We start from the raw sequence: 17249 nt of genomic DNA, 5'->3' as shown, positions 1-17249 counted from the left end.
ATCTCTGACCACAAAGGAAATGCAAATCAAAACAACACTGAGCTTTCACCTTTCATAGAATGGCTATCATCAAGAATACAAGCAATAACAGATGCTGGTGTGTATGTGGGCAAAAGGGAACCTGATACACTGTTGATGGAATGTAAGCTTATTAAGCCATGTTGGAAAGCAGTATGGTTTACACCTAGGCATTTATCCAAAAGATTACAAACCAGGATAGAGTAAAGCCACCAGCATAACCGTGTTCATTGCAGCACTATTTACCATAGCTAAAGTATAGAAATAGCCCAGATGCCCGTCAGTTGATGACTAGATCAAGAAAATGGGGTAAATATACACAATGGAATTTTATTTATCCATTACAAAGAACATTGCATCATTTGCAAAAAAATGGAAAGATTTGGAAAAAATTATGTTAAGTGAAATAAGTCAGGTCCAGAGAGAGAGGTTGCTTGCATGTTTTCTCTCACATGTAAAAGCTAGAAGTGGTTTGCAAATATGTAAGTAAGCCCAGTGCTGGTGGCTCACATCTGTAATCCTAGCTACTCAAGAGACTAAAATCTGTAGATTGAGGTTCCAAGACATTCCAGGCAGGAAAATCCATGAGATACTTATCTTCAATTAACCACCAAAAAGCCAGAAGTAGAGCTACAGCTTATATGGTAGTTCTAGGTCAGGAAGAGCACCTATCTGGAATTCAAGCCTCAGGATTGGCACCAAAAAGAAAAAAAAGTGCTTTCTGCAAACCACATTGGGAAAATATGCTCTTTTCTTACTTTTTTAAATGTCCAAATGAAAAGCTATACATGTCTTTCTCCAAATGGAAAATAACTATTGGTCTACTAAATTAGATTTTTTTCTTTAAATGGTTTACTTATCAAGTTTGATCTTTAGTTCATACATTTTTTTTTAAAAAACCAGAAAAAAGGAACCATCAAGATTAGATAAGAAAGGAATGCAAATCAGCCAGCTGCAAACATACCCACAGCCCACAAGAGCCTTTTAACCTCCCTAATCTTCTATTTAGGCTTAAATATATTCTGTCTCTCTAAGCCTTATTCTTGTTTTTTTTTTAAATCAGAACTCATTATAACTTTTTTCCAAATGAGCAGGTTCAAATTCTTGGTGGAAGTGGGTAAAAACTTACATGTTTTAATACTGTGGTAATGTCTAACATACTAGCATATAATACAAGGCCTCTGTCATAGTAACAACTGTTTTCCAATATATTTTTCAGGTTACCTTCTATGAAGTCATTTTCATTGAACATCAGTTTCTCTCCAAGGGGGCCTTCCTCATCTTCCTGTTCATCATCTTCATCAGGATTATTAATGACCTCCAAGCCAGCTTCAATAACTTCTACCAATTCATCTCGTTTGTCTTTTCTAACTGGCTTTTCTTCAGGATGGCGAGTGAGCCCCATTTCTAACTGAAATACTTTCATTAAGGTAAAACTTTCAAAGGGTATGACTCCATACTCACTGGGTAGTTTGGCTCCTATGCTAACTTCAGCTTTGTCAATCTGGGAATGAAGAAACTCTAAAAGATCACCAGGTGCTTGGTCTTTGCTGGCTTGATAGCCTACACCATTAGCTCCTAAATTCTTTTTCTCTTGCAATGATCTCATTTTCTCATTCATTTCTTGTAATTCTTGTTTTAGCTGGGCAATCTGGCGTTTCAGGCTGGTGGCCCTGGTCTGGTAATGTTCCTCTTGCTCCTGTAGAAGAGCTTGATAATACTCTTTACCATAATTGTCCCCAACAAAACCCGGAAGAGGAGCATTTCCATCAGTCTGGGGTGCACACTGGAGGAGGTACATAAATACCAAACTGCAGAGCAAAGCAAGGCCCAACAGAAGCCAGTGGGTCCGGGTATGAAGAATTGATCCTCTTCGAGACATTCTTCTGAAGCTGGATTTGTCTAACAAGGTAAACTCTTCGTTTTTGCATACCTTTAGCAAAAAGTTATCAAGTTAAAAATGAAACCACAATTCAAAAAAAAGTATCACCATAAATGCTGTGTAGCTTACAAAAGTTTCTTTCTTCAGTAATCATGACAACTTTCAGAAATGAGAAATTAAGGATTCTTTCTATATTGTTACCATGATACCCAGAATAAAGAAATCCAATTGATAAAATCCATTATGTGGGTAATGACTGCAGAAAAAAACAGATCAGAATTAATCAGAATTTTGGTTCCTCAAGCATATCAAATACTATATTTAGAGTACCATGGAAAGGATCTAAGATAATTCAGACTAAATACTTAAATACTAGGAGAAATATACCTTACAAAATACTAAAATACTACAGAGAATAGTTTTTAGCTAGTATGTCTACACATCCATAACTTCTTGAATCAAAGGAATATTAAATTTACGTTCATCATGGTTTGTGTTACACAGATTCTACTGTTTTCTACTTATTTTAAAAGTCATATTGCTTGTAGCTTTAACAGTATATTTCAATTAACACACTATTTCTCAACTAGAGTATACGACACCTGGGAAATGAATTTCGATAAAGTATTTCTATTATGGTAATAATGGTTTACCAATAAGAGAGAGTTTATTTTCTCTTCCAGCTTATTCAGTAATTTCTATTGTGCAATTTAGCCAATCTAGGAGTCTTAAAAGTGGGGGAGAAACAATCTCCAAAGGTCACAGACATCTGGGCAACACATTAAGAAAACATTTTTATATCCAAAGTCCTCTGATAGATTATTGGAGCATTAGATCACATAATTCTTTCCACTGTATGACACAGAAACAAAATTTCCTACAAGGCTGGAAAGGTCTGAAGTTTATATAAAGGAAAAACATGAACATTTTAATGGTATTTAACTGCTGAGAAAAAAAACTAAAAAAGCTATTTATAAATTTACAAAATTATACACTACCTTTCACGCTACAAGCAGTTGTATGCGTGAGCTCTTCCATGTCTATTTCTGAACTAAGCATGTATGACTCTAGAATTGAGGTTAAACTTGGGAAAGAGGAAGTTGGAAGGCTCTAGTGTGGACAACTTCCATTTTAACAAAATGAAATTGACAAAGAAACAAATGAAATTGACAAAGATAATGTACTGGAGAGCAAGCACTTCTACAAAGGAAACTGTGGCTCAAGTGGTAAAGAGTAAGCCTTGAGTTAAAAAGCTCAGGGACAGTGCCCAGGCCCTGAATTCAAGCCCTGTAATGGTCATCAAAAACAAAAAAAAGGATCCAGTCACTGGTGGCTCATGCCTATAATCCTGGCTACTCAGGAGGCTAAGATCTAAGGATTGTGGTTCAAAGGTAGTTGGCGCAGGAAAGTCTCAGACTCTTTTTTTTTTTTTTTTTCTTTTTTTGTGTCCGGTCGTGGGGCCTGAACTCTGGGCCTGAGCGCTGTCCCTCAGCTCTTCAGCTCAGGGCTAGCACTCTACCACTTGAGCCACAGTGCCACTTCCGGCTTTTTTCTTTTTGCTTATGTGGTGCTGAGGAATAGAACCCAGGGCCTCATGCATTCAAGGCAAGCACTCTACCACTAAGCCACCTTCCCAGCCCAAGTCTCAGACTCTTATCTCCAATCAGCCACCAGAAAACCAGAAGTGGAACTAAGGCTCAAAGTGGTAGAGAGCTAGCCTGGAGCGAAAGAGCTCAGGGATAGCACCCAGGCCCTGAGTTCAAGCCCCATGATTGACAAAGGGAAAAAAAAAAAGGAAAGAAAGAAGGAAAAATGGATTCTTCAGTACAGCAGAACCTCTGGAAAAAGATCACTAGGGAATAAGCTCAGACATTTTTCAAAATATTCTTCAAGTCATTATACAAAGGAGTTTCAATTCAGTAAGTCAGTTTACATGTATAATGCATCTTGCTCAATCTTTCTAACCCTACCCTTCCCTTCAAGTTCTGTGGTCCATTTTCACATATGTATATTGAATATCATGACTATATGTACCTGCCCTTCTTCTCTACACTTGTCTGTCCCTCTCTTAGTAGCTCCCCACAATACCTACCTTTCAGCTTCCTGGTGTTCATTTTGTTAAACTGTGTAGTTAGTTGTTCAAAGGAGTTAAACCATCAGACTCCTCTCCTGTGTATACCATACTTTGGTCAACTTATTTGGAACTAGATCTGAATATGAGTTGTATATATTTTCATCTATGTTTATAACTGAGACCTAATTTATATGAACAAAAACACATCACTTCTTAGTTATTAAGAAATCCTGGATACCTTAATGGAAATTTCTGCAAAGTGTGTAGCTTGTAGCATGCCTATAGAAAACGCAGAATAGATTTAAACTGATAGCTAGTAGATTGCAAACAATGGATTTAACTCCCTTAGCCCTTTAATACTTCTTTAGTAAACCAACTGAAAACTTAGTGTCTGGAAATTTTTAATGCATTACAACAAGGTCTTTTAGTATGCAAAATCTTACTAACTAAATCTTATTTAAGTGATAGAAAAAGAAGAGGAAAAATTATTTTAAAAGAAACAGTAATTTAAAAATAAGAATTAAAAATAAGAATTCAAATTCTGGGGATTTACCTTGCCTCAAAATCATAATCTCATGCTCCTGCCTGGATCCCTTTATTGGCACTCTACCACTTAGGCCAAACCTCTAGTCTGGCACTTTGCTGGTTAAATAGACTAAAGTCTTGAGTGCTTTTCTGCTTGGGCTGACTTCAAAGCATGATTCTCAAACCTCAGCATCTGGACTAGCTAGGCTTATATAAGCCACCTGTACCTGGCTAAAACCACAACCTGTAATATAAGAAACCACTTGATGTCATTACTGAGAATATAAATTTAGAGGAATCTTAAGTATTTATAAGTTATTACTAGCCCTCCTGACTACAGAAAAGGCTTAGAACTGAAAATGTGAAGACATAATCTTGTATAATGATTAATAGATTCACATACTTTACTTAACCACACTACATAACCAAACAGTTCGCAAGTGAAATTGGAAAATAGAATTAACAGCACATAACCCAAGTACCATACCCTTTTATTACTGGAGTACTGAAGTTTTGTTTTTCTTTATAGAGTATTTTGTACATGAGCTACAGGTCACTACTTTTCAATTAAATCGAAAATATTAGCACTCATAAAATTTAATCCTAAAGTGTTATATGTGTATGTATGGCAATATTAAACTCACGGGCTCTATGCTCTTGCTTATTAGCCTTTTCTGCTTAAGGCTCTATCACTTGAGCCACAACTCTACTTCTGGCTTTTTGCTAGTTAATTGGAAATAAGAGTCTCTTGGATTTGCCTGTCCAGGCTGGCTTCAATCTGTAATCCTCAGATCTCGGCCTCCTGAGTAGCTATAATTATAGGCATAAGCCTCTGGTGCCCAGCTGAATAGTAAATTTTGTTGTGATTATATATGTATATATGTGAGATCTCCATGTAGAAGATATTTTTTTTTTCTGTCAGTGGTGGGGCTTGAACTCTGGGCCTGGGAGCTGTCCCTCAACTCTTCAGCTCAATGCTAGCACTCTACCATCTGAGCCACAGTGCCACTTCCATTTTTCTGGTGGTTTACTGGAGATTAGAGTCTCATGGACTTTGCTACCCAGGCTGGCTTTGAACCGTGATCCTCAGATCTCAGCCTCCTGAGTAGCTAGGATTACAGGTGTGAACCACAACCACAGGCTGTACAAGATATTTCTAACTGAGCTGTGATTCAAAAATCCCAAAGATATAATTTTATGATAGTATTGATACCAGTATCATTTTGTATAGGAAAAAAAGTTTCAAAAATTAAAAGATTGAAATAAAATTATGTATCTATTAAATGGAAACATTAAAGTGAAGGCAGTTCATTTTTTCCCACTTAAGGAAAATACAGATTTGAGGGTACTATATGTGATTTAATATCATAGACCAATATTTCCCATTAAATGGCTTTTGTACCATAGAATGTGTTAGATGTATAACTCTAGGGTGGTTGTCAAAAAACAAATTAAAATTTTACTGGCCTAGTTTCTAAAGGGAATATTAAGCTGTAGCCTAAGACTAGATTATGTCATCTCTAAAACTGATATGCGCCTGGGTCCTGTTGGCTCATGCCTGTAATCCTAGCTTGATTCAAGAGGCTGAGATCTGAGACTCCTACTTCAACGCCAGACTGGGCAAGAAAGTCCAAGAGACTCTCATCGCTAATAAACCAGAAAAATGATGGAAGCAGAGCTGTTGCTTAAATGGTACAGTGCCAGCCTTGAGCAAAAAATGATAAAGGACAAGGCCCAGGCCCTGAACTCAGGCCTCAGAATAGGCATAAAAAACAACAACAGTAACAGTAGGCTGGGTTTATAGCTTAGCATGGACAAGGCACCTAGAGTTTAATCCTTAGCACTATAAAATAAAACAAAGCTAAACAAAACTCTCAGATCCATTTTTGTGCTACAAAACCTGTTGTTATTAATACCATTCTATGTAATCATAAAGTTCATTCACACTCTAATCAACCTTTTAAACACAAACATCTGATAATACAAATAGTATTTATCAAAATGATCTCCAGGAAATGGAAATGAGAGGGGATTTTTTTCCCCCTTTGTTGATGTTTTTGTTTTCTGTTCTTTTTTTTTTTTTTCCGGTTGGTCATGGGGCTTGAACTCTGGGCCTGAATGCTGTCCCTCAGCTCTTCTGCTCAAGGCTAGTGCTTTACTACTTGATCTACAGCGCCCCTTCCGGTTTTCTGGTGGTTTATTGGAGATAAGAGTTTCACAGACTTTCCTGCCCAGGCTGGCTTTGAACCGTGATCCTCAGATCTCAGCCTCCTAAGTAGCTAGGATTATAGGTGTGAGCCAACGGTGCCTGACTTTCTGTTCTTTTTGTCTTGTTCATTTATCTGTCTTTGGGAGTTGTAAGGGGAGACAGAAACAGAGGGACAAAGGGTAAATACATGCAGTAGTAGTACTCACTAGACACTGTTGAAAATAAACTATACAACTCGTGGGGCTGGGAGGGAAAAACTTGGGAGAGTGAGAGAAGGGGTGACATTATCCAAAAAGAAATTTACTCTTTACCCGACTTACGTAACTGTAAACTCTGTACATTACCTTTCTGATAATTAAAAAAATAAATAAAAATAAGAAAAAACACAAACACACATAGTGAAGTGTTATGAGGAGAGCTAGATGCTATGGAGATAAGAAAATGGGCTATTACTCAGTGGTAGAGCGCTTGCCTTGCATGCAGGAGGCCCTGGGTTCCATTCCTCAGCACCACATAAGCAGAAAAAGCCAAAAGTGGCACTGTGGCTCAAGAGGTAGAGCGCTAGCCTTGAGCTGAAGAGTTGAGGGGCAGTGCCCAGGCCCAGAGTTCAGGCCCAGGACCAACCAAAAAAAAAAAAGTATGTAGAAGAAGTCAAGAATTGCTGCTCACACCTATAATCATAGATACTCAGGAGGCTGAGATCTGAGGATCCTAGTTCAAAGCCAGCCTGGAGCAGGAAAAATCCATGAGACTCTTATCTCTAATTAACCACCAAAAAGCTGAAAGTTGCTCAAGTGATACAGTGCTACCCTTGAACAAAAAAGCTCAGAGGACAGCATCCAAGCTCTGAGTTCCAGTGCTGGTCACCAAACCAAACAAATAAAACCAAGGTATGTAAGACAAATCAAAGTTGCCAAAGCTGAAAGAATCTTAGAACCCATCATAACTTCTAACCAAGAGACTGCTTCTTACAGCCAAGAGGAAGTAACAGGGGCCAGATTCACTTCCATACTTAAAACAACTGAAAATTAGGGGCAACCAAAACCAAACCTCTCCCCCTAGAAGAAACCCTCTGAAATAAGAACCAGTTTGCAAGATACTGAACATCAGTTACTATGGGACAGTGATCACTGCAGAAATAAGTGATTGCCCAATTTCCGACCTCAAGTTTCCAGGCCACAGGGAAGAAGAGGAACCTGAACAGAGCTCAGTAGATTTCCTTAAGAGGATGTAGCAGGCAGTTTGAGGAGGACAAGAGAGTGGAGCACTGAAAGGTTAGAGTACCAGAGAGGAGACAGCTACACAGAGAAAGAGCTCCAGACATCTCAAGGTTACATAGAGTATCCGGGGAAGTGACAATTAGTGTAGGCTTGTAAGGATACTAATAATCTAATGGAAGATCTTCACACACACACAAAAACAGAGGCCACAGAACCTAGTATTCACCGAGCCAGGAAAAGCCCATCAGAAGCGGAAAACCTCAAGATTCACAAAATATTGAGTAGAATATTGAACAAGTCTTGCCTAAGTAATGGAAACAATTAGCTCTCAACATGGGTGTGGTCCTGTCAACTAATCTTAAAAACAAAACCTATGCCTGGCACTAGTGGCTCACAGCTGTTAACTGTATATACTCAAGGAGGTTGAGAAGTAAGGATCGCTGCTGGAAGCCAGCCTGGGCAGGATAGTCTGTAAGTTTTTATTTCCAATAAACTACCACAAAAGCCAGAAGCGAAGCTCTGGCTCAAGCGGTAGAGCCCTGGCCTTGAACAAAATAAGCTCAGGGACAGCACCAGGTCCCAAGTTCCAGCCCAAGGATCAGCACCAAAACAAACAAAAAACCCTAAAGGATCAACTTGCTTCCAAGTAACAGCACAAGCCTCCAGAATTGGGCATAAAAATGTCTAGCATTCAACAACATAATAAATATTTTTGACTAAAACAGATCTAGAATGGATACAGAAGTGAGAATTCACATTAAAGGGTTCTGAAGCAATTATTTAAACTGTGTTAAACTTCAGGAGGTGAAAAATTTCAATGTCTGAGATGAAAAAAATTATTTTTTTAATTTTTAAGCCAGTCCTAGGGCTTAAACTCAGGGCCTGAGCACTATCCCTGGGTTTTTCTGCTCGAAGCTAGTACTCTACCACTTGAACTACAACTCCACTTCTGGCTTTTTGGTGGTTAATTGACAATAAATCTCATGAACTTTCCTGCTCAGGTTAGCTTCAAACTGTGATCCTCAGATCTCAGTCTCCTGAGTAGTAGCTAGGATTATAGGTTTAAGTCACAGACATCTGGCAAAAAAATACATTTTTGGATATTTCAGAAAAAAACTGGTAAGTTAAGACAAAGCAACAGCGACTATGCAGAATGCAGAAGGAAAGAAAACATGGAAAGAACATCAGTAAGCTGTCTGACTGCAAGCAGCCTGATGATATACATGCAACAGGAGTCCCAAAGAAGAGGGAGAGGGTTAGAGGAAATTTTTAAACAAAGCTGAAAACCCCCCAAATTTGATGAAAACAACACATAGATTTAAGAAGTTCAACCAACCCCAAACTTAAGAGCCATAAAGAAAACCAACTGAGCACTAGGGGCTCACTCTTGTAATCCTAAGCCACTCAGGAAACTGAGATCTAAGGACCCTGGTTAGAAGGCAGTGGGTGCAGACTGATCTGGAAATGGAAGTGTGGCTCATGTGGAAGAATGCTAGCTATCCAGCAAAAACAGCCAAGCCAGAGCATGAGGCCCTACATTCACGCTCCAGTACCAAAACCACAACAAAAAGAAGGCACTTCTTGATCAATTTAATGATAATCTTAAAAGTAGCCAGAAAAAAAGCATGCACCACAAATGAGAAACAAAAGATAATATGGCGAAGGAAGGGCGTAACATTGTCCAAAAAGAAATCTACTCATGAAAGTGGTGCTGTGGCTCAAGTGGTAGAGCACTCACCTTGAGCTGAAAAGCCCGCCCAGAGACAGCGCCCAGGCCCAGAGTTCAAGCCCCATGACCCACAAAAAAGAAAGAAAGAAAGAAAGAAAGAAAGAAAGAAAGAAAGAAAGAAAGAAAGAAAGAAAGAAAGAAAGAAAGAAAGAAAGAAAGAAAGAAAGAAAGAAATCTATTCATTACCTGACCTATGTAACTGTAACCCCTCTGTATATCACCTTTATAATAACATTTTTGGGGGGGTGGGTCATGGGGCTGGGGCTTGAACTCAGGGCTTGGGTGCTGTCCCTCATCTCTTCAGCTCAAGGCTAGCACTCTACCACTTGAGCCACAGTGCCACTTCCAGTTTTCTGGTGGTTTATTGGAGATAAGAGTCTCATGGCTTTTCTTGTCCAGGCTGACTTTGAACCATGATCCTCAGATCTCAGACAGGCATGAGCCACTGGCACCAGCTACAATAAAATTTTTTTAAAAGATAATATGACAATAGATTTATCTTGGAAATAGTACAAGTGAGAAGACAATGAAGCAGTCAGTACCTTTTAAAACCTGAATATGCCAAGCTAGAATTCTATATTCAGAAAAATTATCATTGGGAAAATAAGGTAAAATACTTCTTTTTCAGTCTGAGACTGGGATTTGAATTCAGTACCTGCTAGCACCCTACGCACTAGACCACACCTCTAACTCCAAGGTAAAATATTTTTTCAGACATCAAAAGCTAAAAAAAACTTATCAACACTGGACTTGTACTACAAATCCTTTAGGTAGAAGGAAAATGTGCCAGATGGAAATACAGATCTGTACAAAGCAATAAAAAAAAAGGAAATTATGAACTTTGTTGTTAACTGCAATTTCTTATTATGTTTTTAGTAATGAAATTTGAAATTTTTAATTCATTTTTTCTGTAGCAAAAACAGAGCCACAAAATTTATTTGGAGGACATAACCACTATCAGAAATCTAAAGCATTAGAAAATATTTGGAAAGGAGGGAACTAAGACTTTATTTCTCAAGAACTTATGAGTATTACAATGACACAGAGGTTCATCAACAAAATTTTTGAGCAAGTCTGTAAACTGGACACTGGTAGCCCACCTTTGCAATCCTAGTTACTCAGAATGTTCAGATCAGAGGATCCAAACCTGAAGTAAGCCTAGGTAAAAAGTATGTTAGTCTCCATATCTACTTAAGTGTCAAAACTCTGGACTAGTGGTATGGCTCAAGTGGTAAAGCACTAGCCATAAATAACTGTCAGGCCCCTGAATTCAAGTCTCAGTACTGACATAAAAATGAATAAGCTAGCTAAGGGAGAGTTGGCAGGCCCTGAATTCAAGCACCAGTACTAGCACACACACTCACATTCATGCACAAAAGAAATGAAGTAGATCCTTATTGATAATATAGATAAGACCTGTACATATTTTTTTCTTGGGTAATTTTGTCCTGTCTGGCGTGGAAGCCAGACAGTTTAAGCCTAAACTGAAGTATCTCTCTCTACCATTTCCTAACTGCACTACAGACCAAGTTCCTTAATCTCTGTAAACTTCACTTTTTTTAGTGTTAAGTGGGAACAAGTTACACAACTAATTGTAGAGTGTTTAATGTAACAATAAACAAGACCCTGGCAAGCATGAAGTTCTTAGCAAGTGTCAGGATTATTTCTACCATGCAAGGTTTTTGTTAGTAGACAAATCTATTGAGTCTTTCCTCTATGACTTCTCTATTTTAGCTTCCCTAACTTAAGTAGTTACAATACAATAGAACTTGTTTTATTAATTTCTTCAATTAGGCAATTTTCTTTTTGGGGGGAGTTGGTTATAGAATTTGAACTCAGGGCCTTGGCACTGTCCCTACCACTTTGAGCCACAGCTCCACTTCCAGTTTTCTGATGGAGACAATCTCATGACTTTCCTCCTGTGCTGGCTATGAACACTGATCCTCAGATATCAGCCTCCTGAGTTGCTATCATTACAGGTGTGAGCCACTAGTGCACAGCTTAGATAGGCAATTGTTATTATTGATTCTATAAACCTTGCTCTTGTCATTAATTTAAAAGTTTATCTTTATTATAGTCTATATGACCATGTATATATTGCGGGGGTTGGGGGGGGGAGTGGAGGAGAGAAGAGAAAGAGGGAGAAATGGAGGAGCCTATATGACTAGGTCAGATAATGCCACAAGCAGTCAGTTCTGCCGGTGCAACATAAAAGCTGCCACAGACAAAATGTAGACTAATAAGCATAGATATGCTCCCAGGGACAATAAAGTCTGAATTTCCCAAAACAAATAGGTTAAATATTAATTAAGGGCATATAGTGAAATGCTTTCTTTCCTACCCTCAAAGACTTTGTCTTCTTTTCTAGTTTTCGTGTATCCTTCCAAAATCTATGGTCAGTATTCATCATCTTGGCATGAGGGGATTTAATACTTGGAATGTCACCCACAGGATAAATCCTGGTTAAATTCCTTCAAATCTCCATTTGATTCCTGTAACTGGAAGGTATCTACAGCTTCTCCCTTGTGCAGGATAAACTTTTAACACCCCTTTTTATATACTCCCCACCTTTCAGTATCTCAGATGTAACAGGTCCCACAAATGTCCATGTATTCAAGACTATACAACTGTGAGATGGAGCAGCCTTTCTTAGGTGGGGCCCAATGGACAGACGTTAGGTTCTACTAAGATAGCAGCCTCTTCTGTCACATGCTCCTACCACTGATAGACTTTCTGGGCCGTTCAAAGTAATAGGAGGAAGTGGGCAGGTTGTATAAACCTTTCTTCCTTTTTTTTTTTTTAAGTGCCATTCTTAGAGCTTGAACTGAGGGCCTGGATACTGTCCATGAGCTTTAGTGCTCAAGGCTAGCACTCTACCACTTGAGCCACACCTCTATTTCTGGCTCTTTCATAGTTAATTGGAGATAAGAGTCTCATGGACTTTCTAGCCTGTGCTGGCTTCGAACCAAGATCCTCAGATCTCAGCTCCTGAGTAGCTAGGATCTCAGGTGTGAGTCACTGGTGCTTGATCTCTTTTTAAGTTGGTGATTTTAGGTGTCACAGTGATAGAAAGCTAACACACAACATTAAATTCTTGCCTCAGATTATTAAAAACTTGAAAAAAATCTACCTACCCTGGGTATAAATCCTTCACATTGCATTAACTTTTTTTTTTAATTTTGTTTTTGGGTCCAGTCATGGGGCCTGAATTCTGGGCCTGGGTGCTGTCCCTCAGCTCTTAGCCTCAAGGCTAGCACTCTACCACTTGAGCCACAGCTCCACTTCCGGCTTTTTTCTTTTTGCTTATGTGGTGCTGAAGAATCGAATCTAGGGCCTCATGCATGCAAGGCAAGTGCTCTACCACTGAGCCACCTTCCCAGCCCCTGCATTAACTTTTTTAAACTTATAGTTACCCATGACTTGGAACTGAAAACTAATTCGGACTGCTCTCTTTGAATTCTTCTCTATTTTTCTCAAGTTTTCATTTGGATTCTAGTACATCTTGTGATATTCATAGTGAATCTGAATGAAAAATGCCTTTGGTTAGGGATAAGATTCTAAGTTTCAAAATAAGCCCCTTGGGTACTTTGATTTTTATTTACTAGTGTGGTGTGTACACATGTGTGCAGGTGCCAGTCAGTAGTAGGGCTTGAATTCAGAGACTGGGTGCCGTTTCTAAGCTTTTTCACTCAAGACTAGCTAACACTCTACCACCTGAACCTCAGCTCCACTAACTTTTTTTCTGGTTAATTGGAGGTAAGCGTCTCACAGACTTTCATGCCCAGGTTAGCTTTGTACTGTGATCCTAAGATCTCAGCTTCTTGAGCAGCTGAGATTATGGGTGTAAACCACAGGCACCTGGCTTCTAACAACATACGTATATATTCATATTTATATGCGTATATATTCATGTATACATATATACATATGTATATGTTTAAATATATTAAATATTCTCCATGTATATATTTCACTCATAAATTAATTGACTGCCTCTCAGAGAACTATCTGCATTTCTTTAATACAAATCTTGCATCTAGTATAAATTAGATTGAAGCAGAGTAAGGAACAGGAGTCGATAGCACAGATAATATGTTTCCACTAGCACTGAAAATCTTACTTTCAGATCACCCCCTTGCACAGATGAAACAACATAGACTACAGAGAACCAATTCATCTGTATTTGCTAGTCATTTGTCCTGAGATGTATCTGTATGGCTTAGATTGTCTCGGTCTACCTGGATACTCCTGTCCTCCGGATCTGTAATCTGTGGTTACTTTTTTGTGTTGTTGGTCATGGGGCCTGAACTCTGGGCCTGGGCGCTGTCCCTCAGCTCTTCAGCTCAAGGCTAGCGCTCTACTACTTGAGCCACAGTGCCACTTCCAGCTTTTTTTCTGCTTATGTGGTGCTGAGGAATCGAACCCGGGGCTTCATGCATGCGAGGCAAGCACTCTACCACTTACCAGCCCCTCTGTGGTTATTTTTTTCTCTTTTACCTCACTCCTGAAACTCCCATTGGAGGTACACTGGTTCTTCCGAATCTAGTTTCCATGTCATGGTTATTCTTTTCTATTTTCTGCATTTCAGTATTCAAAAACTGATTTTCCCACCATGGCAGCCAATCTGAGGGTACTAATGGTTAACGTTTTCCTTTCTTTCTAACATTAATTCCCTTGCTTCTTGATTTGTTTAGTCTTGGGAGTCTCTAAAATGCTCCTAATTTCCCACAGATATTTAGTGGTTTTGGTTCTCTGTTCATATTATAGATGTATTAATATTTCCATACATGTGGCAATCATTATCTTGCTGTAAATCTATATCTGAAACTAACACTGTAATTCAATTTTATGTTGATAATCTAGGGCCTGTGTGGCATGATAATATATATGTAGGTTCGTTGTCTAGCAATCTTGAGTCTTTCACCAACTAAAAAAAATTTTTTTAGTGTTTATTTTCCCCTAACAACCGCTAACTTGAGTAACAAGTTCTTATGTGTTACACACCAAACTTCAGAACCAGATCATAACTGGCTTTTGGGGGGAGGGGGGAGAAGGGAGTGTCAGTGGAGGGCCTTGAACTCCAGGCCTGGGTGCTGTCCCTGAGCTCTTCAGCTCAAGACTAGCACTCTACCACTTGAGCAAAAGCACCACTTCCAGATTTCTGGTGGTTAACTGGAGATAAGAGTCTCAGATACATCCCTGCCCAGACTGGTTTTGAACCACCATCTTTAGGTCTCAACCTCCTGAGTAGGTAGGATTACAGGCCCTAGCCACTGGGACCCAGCATAACTAGCCCTTTGTGTGTGGGAGCACCTAAAGTACACTAGGTACACAGGAGTCTGACATCTGAAGATTGTGGTTCAAAGCCAGCCTGGCCAGGAAAGTTTGAGAAACTCTTGTCTCTAAGAAGTTACCAAAAAAGCCTGAAGTGGAGCTGTGGCTCAAGTGGTAGAGCATCAGCCTTGAGTGGAAAAGCAAAGGGACAAGTACCCAGGCCCTGAGTTCAATCAAGCCGCAGTACCACTACCAACAACACCAAAAGTAATTTCCAAACTCTGGAACAAAAATTGTGTATATACCCTTGGCCATACATATTGGAAATTCAACATTGCTTTTTGTCACTTTTACTTATATAATTGGATTTTTCATTTACAGTATTTACTATTTTCTTATGTTTAAAAATATCTTTAAGTAGCTGAACAAAGGGGGTTCAACATGTCAGTTTATGAGTACAATGCATCTTGATCCATGTCACCCCCTTCACATAATTTTAAATACCTAGTAGCAGGCACTGGTGGCTCTATCCTAGCTACTCAGGAGACTGAGAAATGAGGACTGTGGTTTAAAGCCAGCCTGAGCAGTAAAGTCCATGAGACTCTTACCCCTAATTAACCAGCAAAAAGCCAAAAGTGATGCTGTCGCTTAAGTGGTAGATCACCAGCTTAGATCAAAACAGCTAAAGGACAACACCCGGGACCTGATTTCACGTCCCAGTACCAGCAAACCCACCCATGCACACATACAAGACTAGTTCTAGTAGCAAAGAAGCTCCAAGAGCCTGCAATGACAGTGACCAATCATGGAAATGCAGACCCAGTTCCAAAGCAGGCTAGAAAATAAACACCTTCAGGTTTAACAGGAAAAGCTTCGACTGATCTGCGAGCTGTCATTCCATCAGTATCATCATTCCCAACAGAAATATCACCACTGTGTTTCAGAAACTACCCCAGCACTTTTATCAGGAACAATGTTCAAGATGAATTCTCTGACAACAACGTCAGAAGTTCCCATGGGGGGGGGGGGGAGGGAACGGGGTGGAGGGTCCGAAACCCCAATCATTCATTCCTACGCCAACGTGCATCTTCGAAAGGCTTCGATCGGGGAACATGCCTTTAGACCCACAAAATGAAATTCGAGAGAACTAGAAAAGTTTAGCCACTGAGCGCAGACACGGTGGCTAATCGCTTAAGGGGGGGAAAAAAAAAGAGAGGTGGGGGTGGGCGTAAGTGGTCGGGTAATCCCAGCGACTTGGGAGGCTGAGACCTGAGGATCCTGGCTGGAGGTCACCCCAGCTAAGAAGGGCCTTGACACTGTCTCCAACGAACCAGCAAAAAGGAGGACGTGGAGCTGCGGTGGCTCAGGTGGTAGAGCGCCAGGTCTGACAGCGCCCGGGTTCCAAGTTCAAGTACCAGTACTGGCGCGCGCGCGCACACACAGTTTTAAGCCAACTAACGGTCCACAGCAGCACGGGTCTCAGGAGAAACCGCAGCTTCTCGGTGGAACCGGACCGGCCGCCGGAGGGCTGGTCCCCGTCCCTGGGGCTCCCGCAGGTGCGACCGAGGTGACCCGCCCCGGCCCGGCGCCCGCGGCCCGTCAGCCCGGGCAGACACTCCGGGAGTCGCAGGAGAGGTCAGCTACTCACCGCGCCAGTCCGCTCCTCGGAGCGCGGCCGCCGCCTCCTCCTCCGCGCAACGGGCACACCGGGGCGGCGCCCTGAGGCACCCCGCCTCGTCGCTCTCCCTCCGGGCGCGCCGCCGCCGCCGCCGCCACCGAGCAGAGAACAGCCACTTCCGGCGCGCGCGAGGAAATGAGGGCGCCGCCACCCAGGCGGGTCCGCCCACTGCCGGAAGGGCCCGCCCACTCCCCCACGCGCCCCGCCCACTGCCGGAAAGACCGCTCGCTCCCCACGCGCCCCGCCCACCCCCCCACGCTCCCCTCCCAGTATCGGAAGGTCAGCTCACTCTCCCACGTGCCCTCCCACGCGCCCCACTCACGGCTGGAAAAACCGTTGCGTCTCTCACGTGCCTGTCCAGTCTCCCACGTGCCTCCCCACGCGCCACGTCGCTGTCAGAACAGTCTGCCCAGTCTCCCACGCGCCCCACCCATTGCTAGGAGGTCCCGCCTACTGTCAACAGGCCCCGCCCACTCCAAGCCCCGCCTCTGAAAGGCCCCGCCCACCAGCTGCAGGCCCCGCCCACCAGCCTCTCCCCTTGCTTAGAAAGCCCAACCATCTGGCACTTTGGTATTGACTAATCAAAACAAAAAAAAAGAAGCGAGTGTGGCCTCCAAAAAATCGACTTGTGGAAACTGGT

At 41.1% G+C, this 17249-nt stretch overlaps 1 protein-coding gene across 2 annotated transcripts in view; it reads right to left on the bottom strand.

The window, feature by feature from the left end:
• Csgalnact2 (chondroitin sulfate N-acetylgalactosaminyltransferase 2) overlaps positions 1 to 16718 on the bottom strand; it is a 42869-nt gene extending 26151 nt beyond the window's left edge. The window contains exons 1-2 of one of the 2 annotated variants that reach the window (XM_070020831.1): positions 16580 to 16718; positions 1243 to 2156 (exon numbers count right to left, since the gene is read on the bottom strand). In XM_070020831.1, the coding sequence (XP_069876932.1) occupies positions 1243 to 1900 (658 nt within the window). In that variant the 5' untranslated portion in view covers positions 1901 to 2156; positions 16580 to 16718. The remainder of the gene's footprint in view (positions 1 to 1242; positions 2157 to 16579) is intronic. The other variant, XM_070020832.1, reaches the window with a different exon arrangement.
• Positions 16719 to 17249: the final 531 nt, after the last annotated feature.

Source organism: Dipodomys merriami, unplaced genomic scaffold, assembly GCF_024711535.1.
Source record: "Dipodomys merriami isolate MVZ:Mamm:240054 unplaced genomic scaffold, mDipMer1.0.p SCAF_14, whole genome shotgun sequence".
NCBI classification, from domain to species: Eukaryota; Metazoa; Chordata; class Mammalia; order Rodentia; family Heteromyidae; genus Dipodomys; species Dipodomys merriami.
This window is presented reverse-complemented; position numbering and strand designations above follow the sequence as displayed.